The 26,082-nt window shown below is 32.8% G+C and overlaps 4 protein-coding genes across 11 annotated transcripts; 1 reads left to right on the forward strand and 3 right to left on the reverse strand.

Annotated features, from left to right (window-relative positions):
- On the reverse strand, positions 1 to 4,583 carry LOC133308803 (pectinesterase-like). 8 transcript variants are annotated; one of them, XM_061509514.1, is made up of 4 exons: positions 4,163 to 4,583; positions 4,073 to 4,083; positions 3,854 to 4,014; positions 1 to 695 (listed from the first exon to the last, which is right to left on the reverse strand). In XM_061509514.1, exons 1-4 carry the CDS (start codon positions 4,508 to 4,510, stop codon positions 1 to 3), a joined length of 1,215 nt encoding a protein of 404 aa, XP_061365498.1. In that variant the 5' UTR covers positions 4,511 to 4,583. The 8 variants fall into 8 exon arrangements, with proteins under 8 accessions (XP_061365498.1, XP_061365492.1, XP_061365497.1 ...); XM_061509508.1 differs by lacking the exon at positions 4,073 to 4,083 and having other exon boundaries at positions 3,854 to 4,058; positions 4,190 to 4,583; XM_061509513.1 differs by lacking the exon at positions 4,073 to 4,083 and having other exon boundaries at positions 3,854 to 4,035; positions 4,182 to 4,583.
- A 13,908-nt stretch (positions 4,584 to 18,491) lies between these two features.
- On the forward strand, positions 18,492 to 20,851 carry LOC133308825 (probable pectinesterase/pectinesterase inhibitor 41). The gene is made up of 2 exons (XM_061509544.1): positions 18,492 to 19,494; positions 20,160 to 20,851. Exons 1-2 carry the CDS (start codon positions 18,492 to 18,494, stop codon positions 20,849 to 20,851), a joined length of 1,695 nt encoding a protein of 564 aa, XP_061365528.1.
- Positions 20,852 to 22,665: 1,814 nt separating this feature from the next.
- On the reverse strand, positions 22,666 to 23,205 carry LOC133308837 (uncharacterized). Its single transcript, XM_061509558.1, has one exon. The coding sequence runs from the start codon at positions 23,203 to 23,205 to the stop codon at positions 22,666 to 22,668; it is 540 nt and encodes a 179-aa protein (XP_061365542.1).
- A 1,517-nt stretch (positions 23,206 to 24,722) lies between these two features.
- LOC133308802 (RING-H2 finger protein ATL5-like) lies at positions 24,723 to 25,445 on the reverse strand. Its single transcript, XM_061509506.1, has one exon. The coding sequence runs from the start codon at positions 25,414 to 25,416 to the stop codon at positions 24,802 to 24,804; it is 615 nt and encodes a 204-aa protein (XP_061365490.1). The 5' UTR covers positions 25,417 to 25,445; the 3' UTR covers positions 24,723 to 24,801.
- Positions 25,446 to 26,082: the final 637 nt, after the last annotated feature.

Below are 26,082 nucleotides of genomic sequence, written 5' to 3' on the forward strand. Positions count from 1 at the left end.
TCAACTAAGATCAGAGAAAAATGGAATGTTGGTGGAGTTCAACCAGTCATTACCTTGTATGAACTGTCCAACAGTGAATTGGCTAGCCTCAGTGGAATTTTTGATGACCCTATAACCTGGCCACGTTACTCTGGCACTTGTATTCGAACCAGGACCCGTATTCATGTACTCTCCATAATAAAGTGTATCCAATGCAAACGTTCCATTCCATTCCAACCACCCTGCAGGGTCTATCAGATCTTCCATGTAAGATTTGAGATAAACAGTTCTTGAATACTTTTTCCAAGGTCGACCAAGGTAAGTCTTGAACGTAGATTTGACTGGGATTAAATCAGCTGCAGCAGCAACCTTGCAATTCAAGATAGAAATTCCAGTGTTTTGGTTAGGGTCTTCTCTGCCTTGTGCAGTGAACAAGTTCTTTTGGTTTTCATTAGGCTTGCGTGCGTATAAGTTGCAGTTTTGAAAGACCACTGCAGCATTGCCAAAGATGAAGTCTATGGTTCCATAAATGTCACATTCACGGTAGAATTGACGGAGAGAGTGGACATAGAGAGTGTCTTGGTATGCAACAAAGCTGCATTGGTAGAAGGCTGAGAAATCAGCACCACTCCTCACCGCCACAGCTTGGTGTTTGCTTGGCCCTGCTGAGTTCTCAAAGGTTATACCCTTCGCTATGAACCTGTCTCCTACCACAGCTGAAAGCAACATCAAACGCTTAATTAGAATTTGAAGGACAATATAAAACAATGAACCAAGAGAGTAAATTAAGTTTAATTCATATCCTTAATGTGTTAACTACTGAGCAAAATAAAGAATGAAGTATAAAATAAAAAAACATCAAAGAAGTAATTAATGAAGTGGGTCTACTGTACTGATAATAAGTAGGGATACAAATCAGAATTTCCCTTATTGGGCTTGAGCAATGTGGACCCTTTCAATCACCCAATTAAAAAAAGGTAAGTCCTCTTTCTGGGAAGAATAATAAATTTTGATAACGCAAAGCTGAGGTCCTACTTCGCTAATTATTAAGATTCTCATCTGTTCTTTTACTTTGTCTTTCAAACTAGAGTTGTCGGCAACTACAAGGAAAAACGAAATTGGGTTTGTAATATGTTGTTCCTGAGTGTCAAAGCACAAACATATAAAACAAACTTCTTACCCCACATCTAATATTATTTCGATGGGTTTCTCTTGTTGGTGCTGTCCACCCCATAAGTCCCATCGATTAACCTTTTAATAACATTTTGCAAATCATTGATATGTTAATTCTTCTTCCTAGATCCTATTCTGGATTTCCCACGTGATGTGCGAGACCCCGATGTTAATTTAATAGGACGTGCTAATTGGTTATATAATTAGGATCATGCTCGTGCAGCTGGGAACAGCCATACAGCGTGGTGTTGCTTATTCATTTTTTATCAGATCCAGAAAGTCCAATGATTATGTAAAAAATTAATTCAATCCAAAAGCTTAAGTTAGTGGGTGAGATTATAGTAATAATTTTATGTGATAGGATATTCTTACACTGGTGTAAGAGTTAGAAGTTTTACACTCATCTTAATCATTAATCCACTTGTATACAATTGCTCATATTACTAAAAAATTAGAGCCCTTAGATATAAATCGAATCAACGGATAAGATTAAGAGTGTAAGTTACACTGGTGTAAAATGATCCTGACCCTAATTTTATATATATTTAATATGTTACTTCACATTAGAGTCTACTGGACTTAGGATGAACAATATACAGACTCACCTACCTGTGCTAAGAAATTTTACAAAAATTAATTAATTATTAATTAAATTAGGGGCGGTGATGATTAAACTTATGATGCCAAGGCTTTATTTAACCCAAAAATTTAATCTTGTGGGTAAGACTATATTAATAATTTTATATATCTCCAACATATTATCATTTATATAACACAAACAGCAGTTTAAAGCAATGTTATTAGAACCAGACCGGTCATTGACCCGGCCGAGGTACCTGGTCACTGGGTCAATGGTTAAATCGGTCGAACCGGATATACATATATATATTTATATTTTATACTTTATTATATAATAAATATTTTAAATAGTGTCATCTAAACAATAACCTGATGTAGTTTAGTGGTATTTGCTATGTTGTATAAACTCAATAATTGGATGTAATTTTTGAATTAATTCTCTTAACTTAATAGTTATATAATAAATATATTAAATGGTGTATTTTATTCAACTGGTGATGGTGGTACCGGTTCACCAATTGAACCGCGATTTATCACTGGATCACCGAGTCAATATCGGGTCGCATGCTCAGTCCAATGCCACAACCAGACCGGTTGATGGGCCGATTACCAGGTTAACCAATTGAACCGGCAGAAGCTGATCCGGTTTTAATAAGACTGGTTTAACTTTAAAGCGTATATACTAAACTTTATCTATAAATAACATATTTAACAAAAGAGAGTTATTTTTCCTTAATTTAAGTCAAAACACAGTTTGGACAATAATCCAAAGAAGCTAGTACTAGGTCTTCGGGTGGTTTCAATTTGCAAGAAAAAAGTTATCCAGTTCATATAATTAGGCTTTAATAGATCTTCTCTCGTTAATGGAAAATTTTGCAGCAATACTTATTTACGATTTTATATATTGATATTTTTTTTTATTTCAGGATACCACTTCATATCTTAATGTTAATAAGTTTGTTATAACTTTTTTCATCTGGAGCCACAGCAGAAACGAAAAACCCTTTGCATAAAGCCATATTGGTTTGGAACATTGGGGTGTATTTAGTTTGCTTAAATATAAGCAAATGAAACATATAACCAGACGCAAAATTTGAATAAAAAGTCATTTGAGTGCTTTATAATTTATATAAATTTTTCCCCATCTCATTTTTAGTTTATGTATCAACTTTGATATCTCCCATAATATAAAATTAGCTGGAAATTATTATTCATTAAATTTTATGGAGTGAAATTAAATCATTAGATATATTTAAATTTATTTTACTAAGGATTGCGTTAATCTACTGAACTATCTAGTAAACACATTTTTAATTTCAGATCTCTAGCATAACGTGTTTTGCAAAACCAAAGCAGTACTTTTACTTTCTTATGCCTTTCAAAAATAAATCGTTGACAAAAATCTATTTACTTCTGCCCGATATTTTGTGTATTCTCTATACTTTCCTTTTCTTTGGTGGGCTATCTCGATCTCTATACGTCCTTGTTTGCTTGATTGGTAGGGCAAATTTGTGTTTACAGCTACAAGATAACCTATATGGACCCATAGACCCATGTCTTTCGGTGTTCAATCATGGCCAAGTGGAAACTTATATAAGATTTTAAAAGGAAGAAACCCAATGTACCTAGTTCTTAGTTCTAACATTCAAATCCAAGTTGTGTTCGAGACAAGAAAAATTAAAAAAAGGTATAGTATTTAATGTTTTTAAATGCCGATAAGAATCTATCTACATCTACGTACAAGCAGTCATTTTTATTTTCTTTTTCTTTTTGCCTTTTGTCAGACAACCAACATTGGCCCGTGATTGTGATACATGAAAATGAATTATTAGAGAGCATCAGAAAATGCAGATCTCTGTTTCTTCTACAAAGGTTTCAATATTGGAAGTGGAATATGTGCTTTTAAGTTCACTTAACTAAATCTAGCAATTTTTCTTCTTCCTTTTGTTTAAATTTTCCTAATCATTATTATTTTTGTCTTGTATATTCACTAAAGAATAATTTGGGCCTGTTTTTCGTTTTCATGGTTATTTTTTCACTTTAATTTTTCAAGAATAAGTATAAAATTCTGAGCAAAAGTAGTAGGAGGAACTAAAAAGAAGAAAGTTTGAATTAAACGCACCAAAAGTAGCTGATTGGAAAGTTGTCCATCCATCCACAACATTTCTATTAGCCTTCACAACAGTCTTTCCAATTCCATCTCCAACTAACATCAAATTGGTCTTCTTCTTTATCACCTCCACATTCTCAAAGTATGCTCCTGCTTTTATGTGTATCACAAACCTACAATCACACAAAATTAACAAGTAACTATTAATTAATGCATGCTTAACAATTAAACTCCATATTTACCTAATGACAATAAATAAATAAATGGCTACATTAATAATTAATTAATAAAGTCATGACGGATAAGGTTAAGGTAGTAAACGTGCCTAGTTGTGCTAGAGTTTGGAGCTGAAGACAGTGCTTCCCCTATAGTGGTGAAGTTGCCAGAGCCATCTTTGGCTACAACAAGATCAAACTTGGTCTCATTAACAGAAGCTTGTAGTAGCTTTCTCTCTTTGGAGGTAACCCACAATGGGAAACGGTCTTTCATCTTTCCATATTCGGGGAATGCCTCAGACTTTGATGGTTTCTTCACTCCAGGGACTTTCTTCAGCATGGCGAGTGAGTTACTAACGTGATGGGAGATCTCAAATAACTTGTTTTCGATTCTGCTTCTCACATTTCCTTTACTGTAAGCAAAACCATCCAGACACGTGTACAAGTTGGTCATTGCGCCACTTAGCAGAGTCTGCAAGTCATGGTAGCGCTTGGAGCCTATTGTGCTTTGAGAGAGAGCAGTAATGGTTGTTTTGAGTTCCACAATGGTGTCATCAAATAAATTGAGACAGTCATCAAGAGCTCTCTGTTCAAGTTGGTTGAGATTTCGAAGCTTTTTTCGTAAGTCACTGCAGTTGGAGGATGACAATCTTACCTCGTATATGGTGTGATTTATGGCGGAACAGATAATTTGTGGGACAGATTTGGAGGTAAGATCTGGGAATGAGGCCAAGGTTGAGACGCAAAGGTCTGGATAGAGTGTTTCTTCGCATGTAGAGGAAGCTACTTGGATGTGCTTTTTGACATGGAGGTGTTTTGTTTCTTTTGGGGTGCTACTAAAATGTGTTACCGTAAAGATCAGTAGCACCAAAACCACGGAGAGAATGGGTACTAGAGCTGGCAAGGGTGTTGTTCTTCTTCTCATCATGGGGTTATACATGCTAGCTAGAGGAGAAGGAGAAAATCTGGATCACTTAGATGGATGTGTTTGTGAAATGAATTGAGGGGAATAAGATGGATAGGGTGGTTGGGTGGTGCATAAATGAAACGATGTGGGTTTCTGTAGATCTCGCAGCGACAGCACGAAACTTTGTCCCTTTTTAATTTAGCTAGTTTTGATGCGAGGTGGACTTCATCTTCACAATACTGACAATAAGATAATGTTTCTCTTTTTTGAGTTGCACTATAAGTATTATTTAACGTGAATGTAAAAATGTTTGACATTATGATTTAATTATGTTATGTGTTGCTGCGTTAGCATGATAAAAATGATTGGGAGTATTAAATGTTCTGGGGTTAAAGACTTCATGAGAAAGTAAAAGTTTCATCTTAACTCTTAAGAAACTACAAGTATTAATTATATTTGTCTTTAAGCACCGAATATAATAATTTTAAAAAAGGATTAATGTGTTTAACATTTGTAATTCTTTAAGAATTAAAATATAATTTTTTCCCTATGAAAGATTAATGTCTCGGTTACTAAATTTTAAAGAACGAATCTTAAGTTGCAACTAGTTGACGGTAAAATTATCTTTATAATAACAATGAATTATTAAAACTAAATAATTTATGTTTAATCTCAAGTAAAATAAAATAAAATAAAAACTTGTTTCGCTTCTAGGTTTAAGTTTTACTTTTAAAAAAATAGATATATATAACCATCCACTGTAAGTAATAATTACCTTGCAATCTTTTATATATATATATGGGAAGGATCTATTTACAAATTTTTACAAATTACACTATATGTATTTCCGAGAAAACATAGTGTAGTTTGTAAATAAAAAGTTTATAAATATAACTCTTTCCATATATATATGTGCGTGTGAAAATAATTTTTTTATGTGTACTAAAATGATTATATCATGTTGTAGAAACAAGATTATAAGTGAAACTCAAACAGAGAAAAAAGAAAGCAACGAGATCCCCTCCTTTTTTGAGTGTGCAGAAAATTTGATTCTCTCGTACCAAATATATGAAACCGTGCAAGGACATTCAAACAACCAAACAAATTTCACCACCAAATAAGAAGTGGAAATAGCATGAGAACCTTAATCAAAGAAGAGTGAGTGTAACACAAGCTAATAAGAAACATGGATCCTCCAACTCCGTGTAGGTTAGGGAACTAAAATTAGCTAGATGATCCTTACACCTATTTCCTTTTCCTGTCCTGAATGAGTGAAGCATCAAAACCCACTGGATGTTCCGAATAACAGAAAACCAACGGCGAGTAGGAGGAAAACACTTCTTTGATTAAGATATAGTCCATCTCTGCCACAATTTTCACGTACCCTGACTCTTATTAATATTGAGATTCGTACTCAAAGACCCACCTAACAGCGACCGACACCACAAGATCAACTCACTAGAAGCACATAACAAATTATCACTCTTCTCTAAATTCATGAAAAGCACATGCACCAAAGAAAAATTGCAGTTATTACCTACAAAAGCACATGTGGTTTGATCTGGAACTCCAACTCTGTGTCACATAAAAATATCTGACTAATTTGTTTAATAAAGGGGCAAGTAAACTCAATTACACAGCACACGGGACTTTTCATGAATTTAGACATCAGTGATAATTTGTTCTCTGCTTCTACGCAGTTGATCTTCTTGTAATGTGGCTTAGGAATCTAAACATTTTCCTTTTTAAATCAGTGTTTGTATTAATACACCTAAAAAAAATTGTCAGAGAATTTTTTATTTTTTATTTTTTAAAAAAAGAAATTGTTTTCTTTAAATAAATTAACACAAACATACATTTACTTTCTTTTAATATTTCAGTTATGACTAAGCACAATTGATTCGTTACAAGTACCGAAGTCGAAATATTATCTGCTAATAATGACAGAACGGGCCCAATACAATTAAGGATGATAAATATTAAGAACGAGGAGCTACCCCAAATCAAATAAAATCATGGCATGCAATTAAATTTTTTCATGATATAGACACACACATTTGCATGTTCTGTACTTGTGACTATGCTTAAACCCTGTCGGTGGTATGGCTCTATGAATGGGAAGCCTTTATCGGCTTCACAGTGAATACGACCGGAGAAGATCGGTATATTATTAACATATTGTGGTCTCTTGCAATTTGGGGGTGAAAATGAGTCTGGTCGACCTACCTTAGCTTGTATCATGTCAGGTTTGACCAATTATGTATAGATAAATAAAATGGGTTTGGACTTTTAAAAAAATCTATTTAGGAAGTAGATTATAGACTTTTTTTTTACATGACAAGCCTATGAGCCTACAAGCCAGCCTATATCATATTATTTATTTTAAATAAAATAAAATAATATTATTCATAATAATATCAAATGGTGATAGCTCAGTTGATGTATGTGAGTTGAGTAGGTAGTGGAAAGACCTAGGTTCGATGCCACCAATACTACCTTTGAGAGAGACATAAAATCTGTATCAATCTCTACAGCATCAAAATCAACATTTAGTATTGGAAAAAAAATGATCCATGCCCATAATTTTTGACATTGATTTGAATTTTTCGAGACAAACTTCCGCCTAACCCAATCCCTACTTCCAACAGACCAGCAAATGCAGATGAAATTGGACATGTTTTTTTATTTTTTTACGGCCCAATCAATATCTTTACTCGTTTCAGGGTCCCTGTTGGCCCAGAAAAACATGCGTGGGTGATAAACGACAATTAAATTACGCGCGCTTTTATCACCCAAAAAATTGAATTTAGATTTCGAAAAAGTTTTAGCTGAAAGAAAAGAAAAAAGACAATATAGCTACGGGTTCTTCCAGTGATGACATATCTACTCTCACTAAAAACCACTTTAACCCTCAGTTGTAACATTTATTTTCTGTAACACTTTTCTTTTTTGTATATAGCATGTCCCATATAAGATAACGAAAGATCACTAATTTTATCAACGATTCAAAATGAGATTACATTTTAAAGAGGAAAAATTGAGAACCAAACACGTATTTGTTTTGTCTATCACTTTTATTTACACTTTAAAGGTATTTTGTAACTTTTTTTATAAAACAATTCCTCCATCATTGGCCCTTGGCTTAAAAGTGTTGGGTTTTGCTCTTTCACAAAAACTCAATAGGGTCTAAGAGCCCAAGAAACATAAAACACATTTTGATTAGGGTTAGAATTTCTTAGAACCCATATATATTCTACACTTATAGTCATCAGCCTCTCTAGTCTTCACTTGGTGGTTGCAGAGACTGAGGTAAGGTGATCTCCCTGAAAGTGAAAGAGTGCCCACACACTTCCCATTTTCCCTTGAGACATAACCTGGAAGATCTATCATAGTCCAGTTTCAAGGAGGTTGTACATACTGCAGCGCTGAGATCAGTCCGTGAGTTCGTACTGTGACGCAAAAGACTCTAGTTTGTGGAGCATCATCTCGGATCTGCGCTACAAGAGATAATTGTAAACAATGATGATCCTCAACATCTAAACCGCACTAATCTAATCGCTTCCGAATGATGCAATTGCTCCTACAAAAAGGACTCAAAAAAATTTTGACATAAAAAAAAGGAAAATATTTCTCCTTTTAAAAATATAGAGTTTTGTTATTTTAAATGAGAAAAAAAGTCATTCACTTTTTTCTCCATCATTTTTTTTTCTTTTTTTAATTTAAAATGACACAATTCTAAAAAAAAAAAAATACAAATATCAAACCTAATAATAATAATAAAAAAAGTCCTATTACATTAATTATCCTCGGAGGATCCTCCCCCACCGTAGAGACCGTTGTCAACCGTGAAGGATGGAGCCATCACAAAACTTGCCAAAACTGCCTCATTTTTGAACATTTGGCATCATCTTAGGCGCTAAGTAGCCACTGCCCTTACCAAGACTACAAATGATGACAAATTTGACGTAACATTCTTATGAATGGAATAGTGATCATAATATCACTTTTTATAAAAAAAAAATGCCCAACAATCACGTGAAGAGTAAAAATTTTCAAATTGTCAAACGTGTAAATTCGCTACCATTATTTGTGAATTACTTTTGCAGACATGACACATTTCCGGTAACCTCTTAATTCGCTATTAATATTAGTGAATTAAGTAATCAAAATATCAATATGCTCTCAATAAAAAATAGAAAGGATGGTAGTATGATACAAATTCGTTAAATAGGATAGCGAACTAGGTGCATTAGGGTACACTACTTCATCACCACTGGTCACGCCACTGAGATACATGAAAATAGTGGCAACTCGAAGATCATTTTCTATACCACGGTTATATGTGCGACTGCGATTCAAAACATACACTTGTTTTAAAAAAATATTTTTCTCTTCTCTCCTCGTACAAACATCAAAGAAGTTGCTTAAATTTCATTGGTTGTCGTACAGAGTTGTTCATGCAATGGATGTATAGAAAATATTTTCGACAACTCGGTATCTACCAACTTTATCAACAAAGTAATCATTATGTGGATCATATTTCTGCCCGTGCTCATATCTTAATACTTGTATGTCTTATCCATTTTCTGAAATTCAATAATCAAATGCTATGAGGAATTGATTATTGCCTCCTTGTTCTGATTTTTTCTTCTTTTGGGGTATAGGGGAGAGCAAAGAAGCTGGAAAAGCATCTTCATTATTTATTTGATCATACAGAAAGTTTTAATTTATGAAGATAATTTTTGCAGTAAACATTAGTTTCTAATTATGAAGATAATTTGCATAAATTATCTTCATAAAAATAATTTACTGCATTTGCATAAAGATACAAGTAATTTACAATTTTGAGAGTAATCTATTTGGTCTATAATTAAAATTTTCTATATGATAAGTTAAATAATGAAAATGCATTTCTGGCTTCTCTGTTCTTCCTTATGCTCAAAAGAAAAAAAGTAAGAACAAGGAAACATTAATCAAGTATCTCAGTGAGTGACCAGAGGCGGTGAAACAATGTTCCCTAATGCACCTAGCCACATATTCTGTTTTTATTCAGAATAGATTGACATTTTGATCACCTAAATGTGTCATGTATGCAAACAAAATTCTTTATTGGTGGTAGCAAATTTGCACGCGTGAAATTTTTAAAAATTTTACTGTTCATGTAGATACAAGGTATGTTTTGATGATAACAAAATGGCAACAACAAAAAGAGAAGAGCTTTGTTCAAGAGCAAAAAGCATAAATCATATGTGGATATTGAAGATGTATGATGTAGCCACACAAGAATAGTAATGTCATATCAAAGTGACAAGATCATTAGATAAAGAGCAACAATGAATAATTAGAAGAGCAACACCAAGATCAAAGACAACTAACCATGGACAACTTCTAAGAGAATCTCAATATCATAACCATGGTGAAAAATGATCAAAACCAACAAAGTGTCAAACATTGTCATATTCAACAAGTCAACACATCAAGTTCAAGTAAGGATCCAAGACACAAGACATGAAGCTAAGTCTAAAATTATTTTTAGAATATATCTTTATGACTTAGAGTATATGTGAGGGTATATGATAGATGGTATTGCATGAGCTCAAAGTTTTTTTAAAAGTAAACGTGTTTTTCAAATTGCATAATCATAATCTTTATATACATGAAAGAAATTTGAAAAATCCAAGGAAAAGATTCGTGACATATTTTATAACTTCAAAACATATTTATCAAGTCAAGATCTTTCACAAAAAGTGGTTGTAAGCAAGTTAGAACACATTTGAAGCTAAAATGTATTGCTTAATTTTGCTGCTTCCTTCCATACAATTTTTCGTATCTAAGATGATGGATTTGGATCTTGTATTCTTCATAAAAGTTGTATATCTTGCTTTTTTTCAACGAGACCAAGATCACATCAATCCGACAACTATAACTCAAGTTATGCGCAAAATATGAAACAGTGTTCTTGCGGAGAATAAAGTTTTCGAATACCTGATGCAGTATTCGAATACCTGATGAAGTATTCGAATACCACACGAAAAATATTCGAATACTTACTGGGAAGAAAGCCTATAACGGCTATAAATGAAGTATTCGAATACCGCACGAAAAGTATTCGAATACTTACTGGGCAGAATGCATAAAACGACTATAAACGGCTAGTTTTCAATTAAAACACTATAAATATATTTCTTATGTCCCTAAAACAAATTGATCACCATTCCTACACATCTTAAGAATGATTTGAGAGCTTCTACACTATCATTTGCATATTCTTTCATATCTTTCAAAGATCGAACATATTTGAGCTCATATCTTGAAAATCCATATACTCATAGTGTTTCAAGTTGTATATCCACACTTTGAGAGTATATATTAATTTCCTAATATTTCTCTTCTTGTATTCTTGATTTGAAAGAGTTGTGAAACCCATTATTTGAGAGGTAGCCAAATACTTAAGTAAATTTGGAGTGAATTGTAAGGTCACCAAGTACCCGTAAACTTGGAGATTGAAAGATATCCAAGAACCTGAAATCTTGGAAGATTGTAAAGATTTGTCAAGAACCCGTGAAGCTTGACCATTAGTGAAAGAGTTGATCGAGCGGCTTCATGTATAGATTAAACTATAGATTAAACAATAAAATATTTAAAATTATAAAAATACATTTATAGTCCATAAAATTATTTAAAATTTCAAATTTAAATGAAAAAAAAAATGAAATGGCATAATTTATACTTTACAAAAATAAATTAAATTTTTAACATAAATTTTTTAAATTTACATGTATAACCAATTAAAAAAATATACATGTATTTTTTTAAAAAAATATTTAACATAAACATTTTAAATATACATGTATAACCAATTAAAAAAATCATAAATTAAAATAGAAAAAAATTATATAAAAAATATGTATAATTAATATAAAAAAATTTAAAATTTAAATTTAAATAAAAAATGACGTCTGTCATTTTGTAAAAAAATTTTATTAAAATTTAAGAACTATAAAAATGAAAATTTTAATTTAGAACAAAAGAAAAAAAATTAAAATTTCATTTTTTTTATTGCAAGAGTGTAATTAACACAAATACTTTAAAAAAATAATTATTTATATAAAATGCTGAAAGTTAGAGGTGGAAAACTAGGCTCGGCACGGAGGGCCGGTCCGCCAATATATTTTTATAATTCAATTAAAATTTTATCCTTCTTCTTTTATAATAAAATTACTAAATCTGATTTCAATTTTTGTAAATACAAATTTGCGAAATTCCAAATACTAACGACACTAATGCTTGCAAAAAAAATTACTTATATAAAATGCTGACAATTAGAGGTGAAAAACTTGTCTCGGCCCGGAGGGCCGGCCCGTCAATATATTCTTATAATTCAATTGAAATTTTATCCTTCTTCTTTTATAATTAAATTACTAAATCTGATTTCAATTTTTGTAAATATAAATTTGTGAAATTTCAAAGACTAACAACACTAATCCTTGTAAAAAAAATAATTATTATTTATTATTATTTTATGAACCTGATTGTAGTAAATGAAAGTTCATCTCTGAGATAAATTATAAAAATCTAAACACAACTATAAAATCGTTTTTTTGTGGATAAATATAAAAATATTTTACATGCTGATAGTTAGAGGTGGCAAACTGGACTCGGCCCGGAGGGCCGGCCCACCAACATATTTTTATAATTAAATTAAATTCCATCCTTCTTCTTTTTTAATTAAATTCCTAAATCTGATTTTAATTTTTGTAAATACAAATTTGTAAAATTTTAAATACTAACGACACAAATCCTTGCAAATAATAATTATTTATTGTTATTTTTAAATGTGATTGCAATAAATAAAAGTCTATCTCAAAGATTAGTGTAGTTGCTTGATTCTGTTTATATGCATTTGTTGCAATGTAAGCAAAAAATATGACCCATACATGCTTATTTGATTAAGTTGCATTCAAATCCCGTTCAGACAACATTTTTTTTTTGTGCTTAAAAAAATTTAATCCAATCTTTTTTTTTGCTGATACTATGACTTTTAGGTGTGAACATATTAGTGTTACTTATTTAATGAGATTTTGCCTTCTGTATCGTAGGCACAAGGAACGAAAATCACACAGGAAATGACATATTTAGTAAGTGTGGAATTCATCCCTCCAATTATTGCTACGAAATGACACTGAATGAATAGCGTTTGCATATTATAGGTAAAAGCTGATCTTTTAAATCCATATTTGGTGTTATTGTTACCTTGATTTTGTTGATGAATGTTATAGTTAGCAATGATTTGTATGCATTTTTCTTTTTATATCCCTTCATCACGTTAACATGGTGTATTATAACGTATTATGGTGTATTATGATGTAGTTGTATGCAAAATTAATTATCCCTCTGAATAGTAGATTTTTGTTTGTGGTTGATATTTGCAAAGTTCAGTGTCAATGCTGTAATTTTTTTCATCTGAAATATAGAACAAAATAGCAACACAGTTTTTTGTAAGTATAAGTTTTGCAGTGCGATTAACCAATCACGGCAGACGACAAAATTTTTGATCTTTTTTTCCCGTGCATCGCACGGGTAATATACTAGTTGATTCTATTCCAAAGACCCTAGATACAATATTAATAGAATGTTTTCCCATAAAAAATTTTACTCTATTTGTACTAAAGTAGTAAAATACATAATGTGTTTTGAAATTTTTAGCTTTAATGTTATGATAAATTAATTTTTCAACCTGCAATTGATTAGTAATAACTAATAACGGAACATGTAACAAAAGTTGGAGGTAAAAGAACAAATTTAATGAGATAACAAAAATACAAATAAAATTATAGAGTAGTTACCTATGGTATCAAAAGCCATGAAGAGCATTGTAGGCAAGTGCGGACTCGGGGAGGGGTTAGAGTCGGGCGGCCATCCTTCATAAATTCTGATTTTTTTTTATTATATATATATAATGGTATTTATTTTTTTTGTAATATTAGTAGATTATTAGTCCTTATAGTTAGATCCTCCTTAAAAAAATAAAATTAAAGAAAATCTTATTCCCCACCCAACCAGAGTTGCCTCAATGCTAAAAAATAAAAATAAAAAAATAAAAAATCAATGATGGGGATCAATTGACACGGGTAATTCCAACTTAACCAACGGTTCCAAGTTTTTGCATAGAAATATAGTTGTGTTAAAAATTGATAGGAAGAGTTTTGTTGTCTTTTTGATACTACCCTGTTCTTATGAGTTGGTGCTTGTTAGTGATCAAATACCAAATTATTCATAAAAAAATTCTCTATAAAAAAAAGATAAAATATTAACCACAACAACATCTGTCTCATTCTCATCCAAATATCTTAGGGCCCGTTTGGATGGAGTTATGAAAAAATATTTTTTATGTCTTACTTATTTTAAAAGTGTTTTTTATAAATGTTAAAACTATTTAGATTTTTTAAAAAAATTTGACTTTTGACTTCTACTTTTTTAGAAGCTAAATTTTTTTTTAAAAAAATAAATTTTTGACTTTTTTTGTAACTTCTACCTTTTTTAAAAGCAAATATCCAAACGAATTTAATAGTAATAGTTTTTTGTTTTGTTTTTTTGAAAAAAAATCATTTTTTGGTTAAAAAAGAACCCATATAAACAGGCCCTTAACCGCACAAGCCATGTTGATATTAAATATGTAGTCTTTAGGCTGTAAAAAATTTTCCCCGTCTATTCTAGGAAAATTTATTTTTTATTTTTTTGGGTACAATGGAGAATTTCTTTAGTACAAGCATTGTATTGCAGTGAATACATGGTCGAATGATCTATTATAACTATGTATTTGAGAGAGTATATAATTATAATATTAAAAAGAAAATTCTCTACACATCAACCAACAACTTTATAAGGAAAAATCAAAAAAATTATTTTAATATTATAACTATTTACTCACCAAATTATAATGGTTGTACTAATTTTTTGTCGCAATTCTAGATATCTATATGAACAAAGGGAAAAAGATGTGTCATTTTAAAGGACACACCTTATATTATTTCACTATCACAAAGAGGTGAGACCTATATCTTTAAAACTTTTCTCACCTATTCTCTTTCATATGATTTATCTTTTTCTCTGACTTAAAATGACACAGTTTTATATACTTCAAAATGATACACACTTTTTTCATAACCAAATTATTTTCTAAAGCTTTCTATTACAAAGTTCCTTTTCACTAAACCCCGTTTTTCTGGTAGTGAAAGAATAAATATGACCTCTTTCTTTGACTTAGATCGGATGTTGATATAAGCAAATTAATTGAGTCTCGCCTTACATATAAATCATTTTATAATACTGATCTTGACTTTTATGAAATCATAATTCATAAACTACCTGAAACTTACAATCAAAATAATTGATAATTCGAAGATGAGCAAGAACTTCGTAGATACGTGCCACTTGCGGACTGAAAACAGTAAAAAAAAAAAAAAAAAAAAAAAAACACAGATTTATACGAGCTAACCCGCGTTCTATATCAATATTACTAGTTTCCGCGTTGCGTTTCAAAGCAAAAGGTTACACCAGGGGTAGGGGGTGTCTATTTTTTCAAACAAATGATATAGTATATCCCGTAAGTGAAGCCTTAACCGTCATGACTTGTGAGTTTTCTGACTCATTGTTATTATTCCAGCTTGCATAATTTGGCAGATATTGAAATTCAAGAATTTCAGCAACGTGTAGGGCCCCATTCAACGTCTCTAATTAGATGCCCCACCGAATTGGCAAATAGAAATGGTAAGAGAACAGTTTGCGCGTTTTCGCGCTCAGGTCAAAAGTAGACACACTCTTCGGATTTAATTTGTTGACTTTCCACGGGAGTCGTGACCAATTTAAAATCACCTTTGCTAAGACTCAGCAAGCCAACCTTTTTACGAACACTGTAAACCGTGATTGCTAAGGCTCACTTTGATAATCCCAAGGTGTATAACTGCAGCCCAAGGATTGGATTCTGATAATTGATGAAGTCATGGATTCGATTATTACCAAAAATACTTTAAAGTTAATAGTAATTTTTTTTTCACTCTAACCCACAAAGAAATTAATTTCTTCCCACATGACGGGAACATCCTAATTTACTAAAAAAAAAAAAAAACGCTCACTTTGATAACCGAATAAACCTTATGCCGGTGCTATCACCATTGGAAAATAATTTAATGTTAGACCTATATTGAATTTTTAAATATTTTTATGTGAAATTTAAATTCGAATTATTTGTGGAGGAGGAGAAACAATTATTTGTCATTACTTTTAAATAATATACGCGGCTAAAGCCCAAGAAAATCGACTAATTAAGGGCCACCAAACCAAAAGGTCACATTGCAGCTCATTCTTTTAACTGGATATGATATCCAGTCCGCATATATTAATAGGATAATTGGCGACCCATATTAAATAATATATAGTCTATAAGTCTCCGCTACATTTCAGCATTGACTATGTAGCTTTTTTATTTTTAATTTTTTATTATAATGGGAATCTAATAGTACACACACTACATTACACACTGCACATCATTAGGCTAACCTTTTGGTTGACTATGTAGCCTTCTTGTCTAATATATGTTACATTTAACTAATTTCATTATTCTCATAATCAAAATCGTACACTTGGCATACGAGTTATGGAATTAGTTAACATTATTATAGATAGAGTTTACTTAATATCAACTAAAATTAGTTGAGTTAATTTGCTGAATCAACAGTTAATTACTAGCTAGTTGGACACTTTCTTTGATTTATATAAGTACACTAACGTCATATTACATACATTTTTCGTTTCAATCAAATTCAGATTTTTTTTTTTTTTTTTTTGGGATAACATTCAGATTTTTCTTTCATCCTTCTATTAACATTTTCTTTGCCATGTTTTCGAACAGTTAGGTATCAAAGGCAGGCAACTCGTTAATTAGAATACGTTTCTTTCCTTTTTACATTTTCAAAGATCCGCTGGCTTCCACTTTTCTTTTCGCACAAATATACAAACACGTTAAAAGACTTTATTAGTGTAGAAAGTTACCGCCATTCAAGCCATTTTGTCTGATAATGATGATCGCTGCAAGCACCAACTGGTCAGCAGCATCAAAAGGCTCTCCCTGATCGCTTGGCTAAACTTGCTAACGCTGGAAGGGAGACGTTTATATTACTCCCTGAGCGTCCTGCAGAGATGAGTCCTCATGTGGACTCTCCTATCTGTCCTTTGTAATCCTTCTTTTCTTTTCTTTGGGCCTTTGCCCCTTTGCTCTGCTGTACTAAAAAATAAATAAAAAAATATGAAAGCGACCTGGTAAGTACTAAGCAAATTTACTTCCAAAGCCTTGCATAATTCTGAGGTCCAAAATGAGGTTATTTAAAATTTTAATTAGGCCATTAGCCCTTGTAATATATATCAGAAGTTTAGAAGACACTTGGATGTAAGAGCTCTCTCAAGCGTCTATAAATTACATATATTTGAGAGTAACAAATTATTGTGCATTAAAAGTAACGGTGTTTGTCAAAAAGGTGGTGTATACACATTGACAATATAACAATATTAGAGAAAAATAGTGTATAATACCTATATAATTTATCTCTTATTTATAAAGTGAACATGTAGCTAGTAGGATTATGGACTTTTAGTGGCTATCCGGGGCCCAATGCCAGATCCACAACTGTCCCATTAGGATTTGAATCGAATTCTTTTTTTTTTATTTGCATTAATTTTTTCCTTTAGTTACTTTTATTGGATCTTCTAAAATACGAGCATTTCATGATATGATCCCATAACAACACTTTATCATTAAACAAGAAGAAAATTTTATATATGTATTTTTTTTGGGATAAGATATATGTATTTATTGTCAAAGCTAATTGTGTCTATGACATTTCTAGAATACTAATATTGCAAGCGGGTCCAAATAAGTACGTAAATCATGTTGACCCAATCCGAAATTAAAAAAAGAAAAAGCATAGTTCGGTTCAAGTAAATAATAAATTAAACTCAGCCTAATCTGGTTAATAAAATTAAAACCTTCACCATCTAACCTAACTCAATGTATAATATATATTTTTTCGCTCTAACGTGTACTAATGTCAAATTCAACATCCTTTTTCAACCACGATGGTAATATATATTTGGCTAGTGTCGGTATTTATACATTGTTCATTAAATGTTTGAAATAGAGTCAGGACAACGGATTTGGTAGAGTGTCTAATTAATAAATCTAGAAATCACTAACCACTCCATACTTTAGTAAAAGATAAATATAAAAATCCTAGTGGGAAATCCACAGTTTCAATTTCAATTTCCGAGAAGTCTCATGTTCTAAGCGCATTGCCTAGTCTTTTAGGTTGACTATCCTATCTTCTCTTATCAGCTGAATATGTAAATACGTAATTAAAAAATTAAAAAGTTGCCCCCTATCCGCTATAAATTGAACCCGACGAAGCCTGTTTCCAAATCATTAATACTCAACGCCTACAAATTAACACGAGTACTCTTGCTCTATCAAACCAACATGGCTTCCAAGCTATGTAATTTTCTCCCAACAATGGTTCTCATTCTCCTCTTACCCTTATTTGCCTCAATAGCTTTCTCAGATAGTACTCTTCCCACCACTCCTGTGTCTCCTGGAACCGTATGCAAATCAACTCCAGACCCATCCTATTGCAAATCTGTTCTCCCTCACCAAAATGGAAACGTCTACGATTATGGTCGATTCTCTGTCAAAAAGTCTTTATCACAAGCCCGTAAATTCATGAACTTAGTTGATAAATATCTCAACGGTCGTTCTACTCTTTCCGCCACCGCCGTCCGTGCACTCCAAGATTGCCGAACTCTTGCGGAGCTGAACTTTGATTTCCTTTCGAGTTCTTTCCAGACAGTGAACAAGACAACGAGGTTTCTACCTAGTTTGCAAGCTGATGATATACAAACATTGCTCAGTGCCATTTTAACCAACCAACAAACCTGCTTGGATGGTCTCAAAGACACTGCTTCAGCTGGGAGCCTGAGAAATGGACTCTCTGTTCCACTTTCTGATGACAACAAGCTCTACAGTGTCTCTCTTGCTTTGTTTACAAAAGGGTGGGTTCCCAGAAACAAAAACAAAGGCAGTGCATTGCACCCAACCAAGAAACAACTTGGATTTCGAAATGGGCGTTTGCCCCTTAAGATGTCAACCAGAACCCGCGCCATCTACGAGTCGGTGACCAGTAGGAAGCTCCTTCAGACCAATCTCGATGACCAGGTTGTCGTGAGAGACATTGTGACAGTGAGCAAAGACGGAAGTGGAAACTTCACCACAATTAACGACGCCATTGCCGCTGCTCCAAACAAATCTGTCTCTACGGACGGGTACTTTATGATCTATGTCACCGCCGGTGTTTACGACGAAAATGTGTCCATTGATAAGAAAAAGACGTATTTGATGATGATAGGAGATGGTATCAACAAGACAATCATCACAGGCAATCGTAGCGTCATCGATGGGTGGACCACCTTCAGCTCCGCAACCTTTGGTAATAATAAATCTTTCATTACTTATTATAATTACCATAACTAAATCATCCTTTTATTTAAAAATTTCTTTGTCAATTAATGGAAAAGTACTCTGATATTAAAAATGGGATTAGTGTCATATGAGAGGAGATAATTTTATCTCCTAGATACATAAAAGCGTGTGTGAGATCCATATTTTCTTTTTCTTTTCACATGACTCTATATGGGCCCCACACACTTTTACTTTGTGTATAAGAGATAAATTTTTTTTTCTTTAACATGAGAAACATTAATATCATTAAAAATAGAGGTAGGATATTCATATTATTATTTTTTTCTAATACCAATCCACTACCTCCTTAATCAATTTTGGATCAAACTTTTCAACAACTATTTTTTCTCTCTTTAGCCCATTTTTGGCCTGAAAAATTTGATCTAAAAGTGATTAGAATGATAATGATTTGATAGTAAAAAAATAATAGTGTGAATATTATATCCCTTAAAAATGTACCATTTTAATTTTGCATAGCTAGGGACGATAACTTACGCAAAAACAAATAACTAAATAATAATATTCATCATGTAAGATTTTATTAGGGACCAATTTTTTTATTTAATAAAAAAAAATTGAAAATGACTCATTTACCAAGAACATTATCTGATTACTATATCGTCAATGTTGCAGCTGTGGTCGGGCAAGGATTCGTGGGTGTAAATATAACATTCCGTAACACCGCCGGGGCTGAGAAGCATCAAGCAGTAGCTGTTCGAAATGGAGCAGATTTGTCCACGTTTTACAGTTGCAGCTTCGAGGGGTACCAAGACACATTATACGCACATTCCCTAAGACAATTCTATAGCGAATGCGACATCTACGGTACCGTAGATTTCATATTCGGAAACGCCAAGGTTGTGCTCCAAAATTGCAACCTGTATCCTCGTCTCCCAATGAGTGGGCAATTCAACGCCATCACTGCACAAGGTCGAACAGACCCGAACCAAGACACAGGTATTTCAATCCATCACTGTACCATTACAGCCGCCGATGATTTGGCTGCAAGTAATGGTTCGGCTGCAACATTTCTTGGAAGGCCATGGAAGGAGTATTCTAGGACGGTTTATATGCAAACCACTATGGACAATGTGGTTGATCCTGCTGGGTGGCGTGCATGGGATGGTGATTTTGCATTGAGCACATTGTATTACGCTGAGTTCAACAACACTGGATCTGGATCCAGCACCGCCAGTAGAGTGACGTGGCCAGGTTACCATGTGATTAATGCCACGGATGCTGCTAACTTTACGGTGTCCAACTTCTTGCTTGGAGATGATTGGTTGCCCCAGACAGGAGTTACTTACACCAATACCTTAATTTAGAGTCTACACAAATTTGATACATTCACTTTGTTCTTTCCCTTTTGTTATTTTTTTTTCTCCTCCATATAATAAGCTGGCGATCGCTTGTACTACTAACAGATCTACTAGTACCCGATGTTGAATGCACATTGTCATTTAATTAATATGACTCAGTTATGAAGCAAATATATATTACATTAATTTATTCCCATTTTACATTTATTTAATTTAATTAGCTCGTACCACTTTAATTTATCAACCGCCGATTTTGACCTCTTCGAACCTTATGAATGAAGTTGCTTTTCGTGCTGGCAAAAGGTGAGGATACCTTTCTTTCGTTGCCGTGTCTGTGATTATTTTTTACTGACAGGCAACATTTCTTTTGTCATATTCTGTGATGTTACGATTGATAAATATATACATATTCTTAGTGTCAACAAAAAAATTTATTATCAACCTATTACTTATTTAATTATCATTATATTAATATTTTTTTTCATTTTAAAATTTTTTCAGCATTTTTTCATAGTAAATTTTTAATAATAAAAATATTTTCATATATATATATATATATATATATATATATATATATATATAAAGTGTATCATTTTAAATGACACATCTTATATCTTTTCACTCTCACAAAGAGGTGAGACTCACATTTTTTAAAAAATTTGCCCCCACTCTTTCTTCCATGATTTATCTCTTTCTCTCACTTAAAATGACATAACTTTGTGTCCTTTAAAATGATACACATTTTTCATATATATATATATATATATATATATAGTAATACATCTCTCAAGTTAAAGGTTATAGTAATACATCTCTCAAGTTAAAGGAAAAAAAAAAAGTTCGGTGCTTGAAAGCACATGCTCCTTCCATTAAAAATATAACATTTGGATTAATTTTTTTTTCTTTTTCATCTATACACATATCACATTTTCTGCTCATTTTTTATTGGTCTATCCCACTAAGTGAAGTGTGGTCTTGAAGCACCATAATAATTTCATGTTGAGACAATATATGATGTGGGGCCATTGATATTCTTTTCTATCTCCTTATTTGTGTGACCCATGCCTTCTATTGTCTCTAAAGGAAAAAAAAAAATCTGTAACTTATATATATATATATATATGGGATATGATCTTTTATTACTAGTGTCAAAGAAAAACTTTGACACCTCATCTGAAGGTTATTAAATCAAAGACATATCAACAGTGTCATATGTTTATAAATCAGAATCATTAGATCAAAACAAAATTAACAACTCTCATATTAAGTGTTAAACTTTTCCTTTGATGGAACATATCTAAATAATTATAACTTTTTTTGGTTGGCAAAAATTTATAAACTTTTATTGTAATTATTTATATATTTTTTTAAATATAACAAAATCATATATTTTTTTATGTAGTTTAAATTAAAGAAGATGAAAAAAAGGACAAGAAAGCGAGCAAAGAAACTTTTGAATGCTATGAGAGGAATTAGCCATTCCTCAAATATTACCCATTGACGTATCTGAGTTTCACTAATTGTGTGAATTTCACAATTGGACCCGCGTACATGTAACACTGAGTACATAAAAGAATTTCTAGATGACTGACCCTCGTTAATATGGATAGCGTAAGTTCTCTCGTTTGTTTTGGTTTATTTTTTTTACGAGCCCTCCTTAGTCCTTTCCATGTAACAAAATACACAGGAAAAAAAAAAAACTCAGACAGCACTTTTAATACTGTTAAATTACGTAGGGATTATTCACGTAAAATTGACAAGGATAAGAATTAAGAAAGCACTTATACCAAAGGGCAAAGACCAATTAATACGTTAAAAAATTAATTTTGATTTGGCAAGGACAAGCTGAGGGCCACGGCAATATTGCACAATTTGCGGAAGGTAGCACTCTTAACAGAGAGAACATCGTCTTTTCCAGGGATGGAATCATCACAGGTCTGGATAGCAGCCAAAGCAGCCTTTAGCCATAACTGAGCATCAACGTCAGCATCAACCAACAAGGCAGCAATAGTGTCCTCAAGTTGGCTTTCAGCATCCAAAATGGTTTCTTTGCAATCAGCCAAGCCCTGTTGAATGTCTGGGTCCAATTCAGCATCATCAATCATCGTCTTCACGTCATTGAGAATGCTTGAGGCGTTATTGGCAGCAACCCTCAAAGCTATAATTGCCAAGTCTTTTAGGTTTGCATTTGGGCTTATTGAGTCGGAGGAAAGGACTTCGTTGCACATATCCGTGGTTGATGATCTACTACATACCTTGTTGATTAGGTCCTTGCCCTTGCTTTCTTCTGCAGCTGTCTGGTGTGCCATTGCAACGACACAGATAACCAAGACCAAGAGGATTTTTGCAACACGTTCCATTTTTATTTTTCTTTTTTCTTTCTGGAACTGATGTTTGTTTTCTTCTCGGAGTTGGTTTTCTGAATTGTTGTCCCCTGCCACGAGGAAACTCTAGAGGAAGGTTAAGTGGTTTATAGTCGGAGGCATGCACTTGGCATCCACTGAATTCGATTTGCTAAATTGAGAATTTGTTATTCATCACCTAATATAGTGGTTGATCGATCATGTTTTACCAAAAAATGAACCCTCAATCGCATTCTGCGCTTCCCGCTTTGCACTTCTTTTGACCCTTAATTGAATTTTCTATTTTTGGTTAGAATTTCTTGAATTGTACTTAGGTTCACATTCTTACGGGGTATAATTGAAGCCATTTCTTAGTTAAATGAACTTCATTGAAAGGAAAACAAAATAAAATAGTCATAAGTTTTATTTAGACGAAGCTCCATCACATCAACCTTTGAGTCTATGACCCGACGCCCTGAATTTAACTAGTTTCATTCGCTAGAAAAATCTACCCAATCCAAAATAAGTACTAACATTTCCACAGCTTCTGCTATCATGTCTGCATTGTTGTAGCAATCAAAGCCCATGATTCATGTATGCTCGGCCCATTCACTATTTTGAGAATATGAAATTTAATAGATTGGTCAAATTGGATGTAACTTTCTTGTCGACAATAATAGTCTTAACTGGGTGTCCATTTCATCTGTCTAAGTTGACAAAGTCAAATGTAGTCATCGCAACCGCACCACCTTAGTAGACCATCCTATTTGATTATAGACAAATCAACATGACGATAGAAAAAGGAAAAAGCATTAAAATAGATAGAAAATGAGAAAAAATAATCATTAATTTATCTGTGAACAGTTAAGATTGTCTCTTATAACCTAATAATGTTAAATGAAACATTGAGAGAATTTATTCAGTCCCGTGTTTTACTCATTTCTTATTTTTATTTCAATAAGAAAACAAAAATGAATTTAAAAACGAGAAAGATTATAGTTACAACCTATTTTTATTTACGACCTTTTACAACCATAATCTTAACCGTTGATTTTCGTCAATCAACGATTATTATTTATTGTGAATTAATAATTAATTAATAATTTTAATTTACAAAAATAATAACCGTTGATTGACAGAAATTCACGATTAAAATTATGATTGTAAAAGGTTGTAAACAAAAATAAATTGTAACTATAACCTTCTTTAAAAATATGTTTGTTTGAGTTTTAGAAAACATTTTCTGTAATAGACTTTTTTTTTTTTTTGAGTAATTGAGGAGGGCCACAGCCCAGAAAAAAAAAATAACTATCAACAAGGCTATGAGCCGATGCAAAGTCTAAAGCTGACGTTGAATTTCAAAAATAGGCCCAACTTTTCAAACAATGAAAAGGATATTTTCAATGTTTTCTTCATAAACTTTTTGAGAAAGATGAAAACAATAAATAACATAGTGGCATATTTGTAAATATGTTACAAATTAGTTGAGACTCTCTTTTCTTCACTAGGCGAACCCCAACCATTCACCAGCGTCTCTGTACCGTCTAGTTCATCGCTCTGCGAGCGTCTCTTTTCTCTGCTCACCAACGCTATCTTCCTCTACGATCTTCTCGCCTATACACTGCAAAACCTTTTCAATGGCCATTTGAACCCGTGATCTCCCGCTACAGGATCCGACCCTCTTTCCTCCTCGGGCATCTCAACTATTATACCTAATGGCTTTCTCGGACACCCAATTGGAGCAGGAAAAGACGAGCAACCCTCACCCGCTTCTGAAACCGAAACAGAGCACGGTTCAACATCAACGGCCACTGTATCCGGTTCGACCGGAGCTCGGCAGAGAGGACAGTTGGAGTGAGAGCAGAACCATGTGTCAATACAATGAGAGTGGAAAGCGTGGTTACAGTTTGGAAGCACACGGCCTTTATCGCAGTCAGCGAATTCCGACAAGCAGACGGCGCAGTCGTGCAGAGGGCGGTGGGTGGCGGAGGAGTAAGTGAAGGTAGGAAGAGATTTCAGAACAGAAGGGTCGAGGCTTTCTTCATTTAAAGTGGTGGTGGAAGGGGAATTAGTGGTAAGTGGTTGAGAGAAGAGATGGTGGCGGCGACAGAGGTGGACGTAGGTGTGAAAGAAAATGATGATGAGTATGATAATGATGAGAAGGATGGCAGTGCCCACCATGACCTTGCCATTGTGGACATACTTTGCTTCGATGTCAGGTTCCATCATCGTGACAGAGAATTGAGTTTAAAATGGTAACGGAGGCGAAGTTTCACCGATGAAGAATTAGAGGATTTTTGTTTTGATTGGATCCATCTTATGCTTGCTTATATAATAATAATAATAATATATATGGAACCACTGGACTTGTGATTACTTTTTAACTTTCATATATTCTTCTTGACAGCATGCATCTTTCCGTTTTTATCTGAAATTGAATGGCAATGTTTATCTGGCACACATTTCCATATGATTTGGTTAATTTCTCATCACTGTTGATGGTGACTTGGTGTTGGTGGTACCCATATATGTTTTCATTTTTCCACGTGACCTTGCAGTAATTCGTCAATTCTTCCTTTTGGCTTCTAGGGAAAGAGAAATTGAAAGAGACATGGTCGCTAGTTAGGATTCTCACGATGCATCTCCAAACAAATCTACCATTTTAAAAAAAAAATACGATTCTTTCTAAGTTGAATTATGACCTGTGACTTAGCGTTAGAGATTAAAGATTAGGATATTTTATTTTAAATTTTGTGGTCTCATGAAAAACAAATTAAATCCTTAATCGTATTTTAGATTAAAAAATAATATAAACATATTTTAGTACAAATTTCATGCATATTTTGAATACTTGAAATTATTTTACACAAATATAATACTAATTATTTGATTTAT

This window comes from Gastrolobium bilobum, unplaced genomic scaffold (genome assembly GCF_033153095.1).
Source record: "Gastrolobium bilobum isolate Gb01-03AN ecotype WA unplaced genomic scaffold, APGP_CSIRO_Gbil_v1 utg15473, whole genome shotgun sequence".
In the NCBI taxonomy this organism is placed as follows: domain Eukaryota; kingdom Viridiplantae; phylum Streptophyta; class Magnoliopsida; order Fabales; family Fabaceae; genus Gastrolobium; species Gastrolobium bilobum.

Coding starts and splice junctions, on each gene's coding strand:
- LOC133308837 (XM_061509558.1), bottom strand. CDS start 23,205: ATGGAACGTGTTGCAAAAATCCTCTTGGTCTTGGTTATCTGTGTCGTT.
- LOC133308825 (XM_061509544.1), top strand. CDS start 18,492: ATGGCTTCCAAGCTATGTAATTTTCTCCCAACAATGGTTCTCATTCTC. Junction 19,495..20,159: donor CTTCAGCTCCGCAACCTTTG/GTAATAATAAAT, acceptor TCAATGTTGCAG/CTGTGGTCGGGCAAGGATTC.
- LOC133308802 (XM_061509506.1), bottom strand. CDS start 25,416: ATGATGGAACCTGACATCGAAGCAAAGTATGTCCACAATGGCAAGGTC.
- LOC133308803 (XM_061509507.1), bottom strand. CDS start 4,510: ATGACCAACTTGTACACGTGTCTGGATGGTTTTGCTTACAGTAAAGGA. Junction 4,059..4,162: donor ACTCTAGCACAACTAGGCAC/GTTTACTACCTT, acceptor TTAATTGTTAAG/CATGCATTAATTAATAGTTA. Junction 696..3,853: donor TTTCCAATCAGCTACTTTTG/GTGCGTTTAATT, acceptor TGTTGCTTTCAG/CTGTGGTAGGAGACAGGTTC.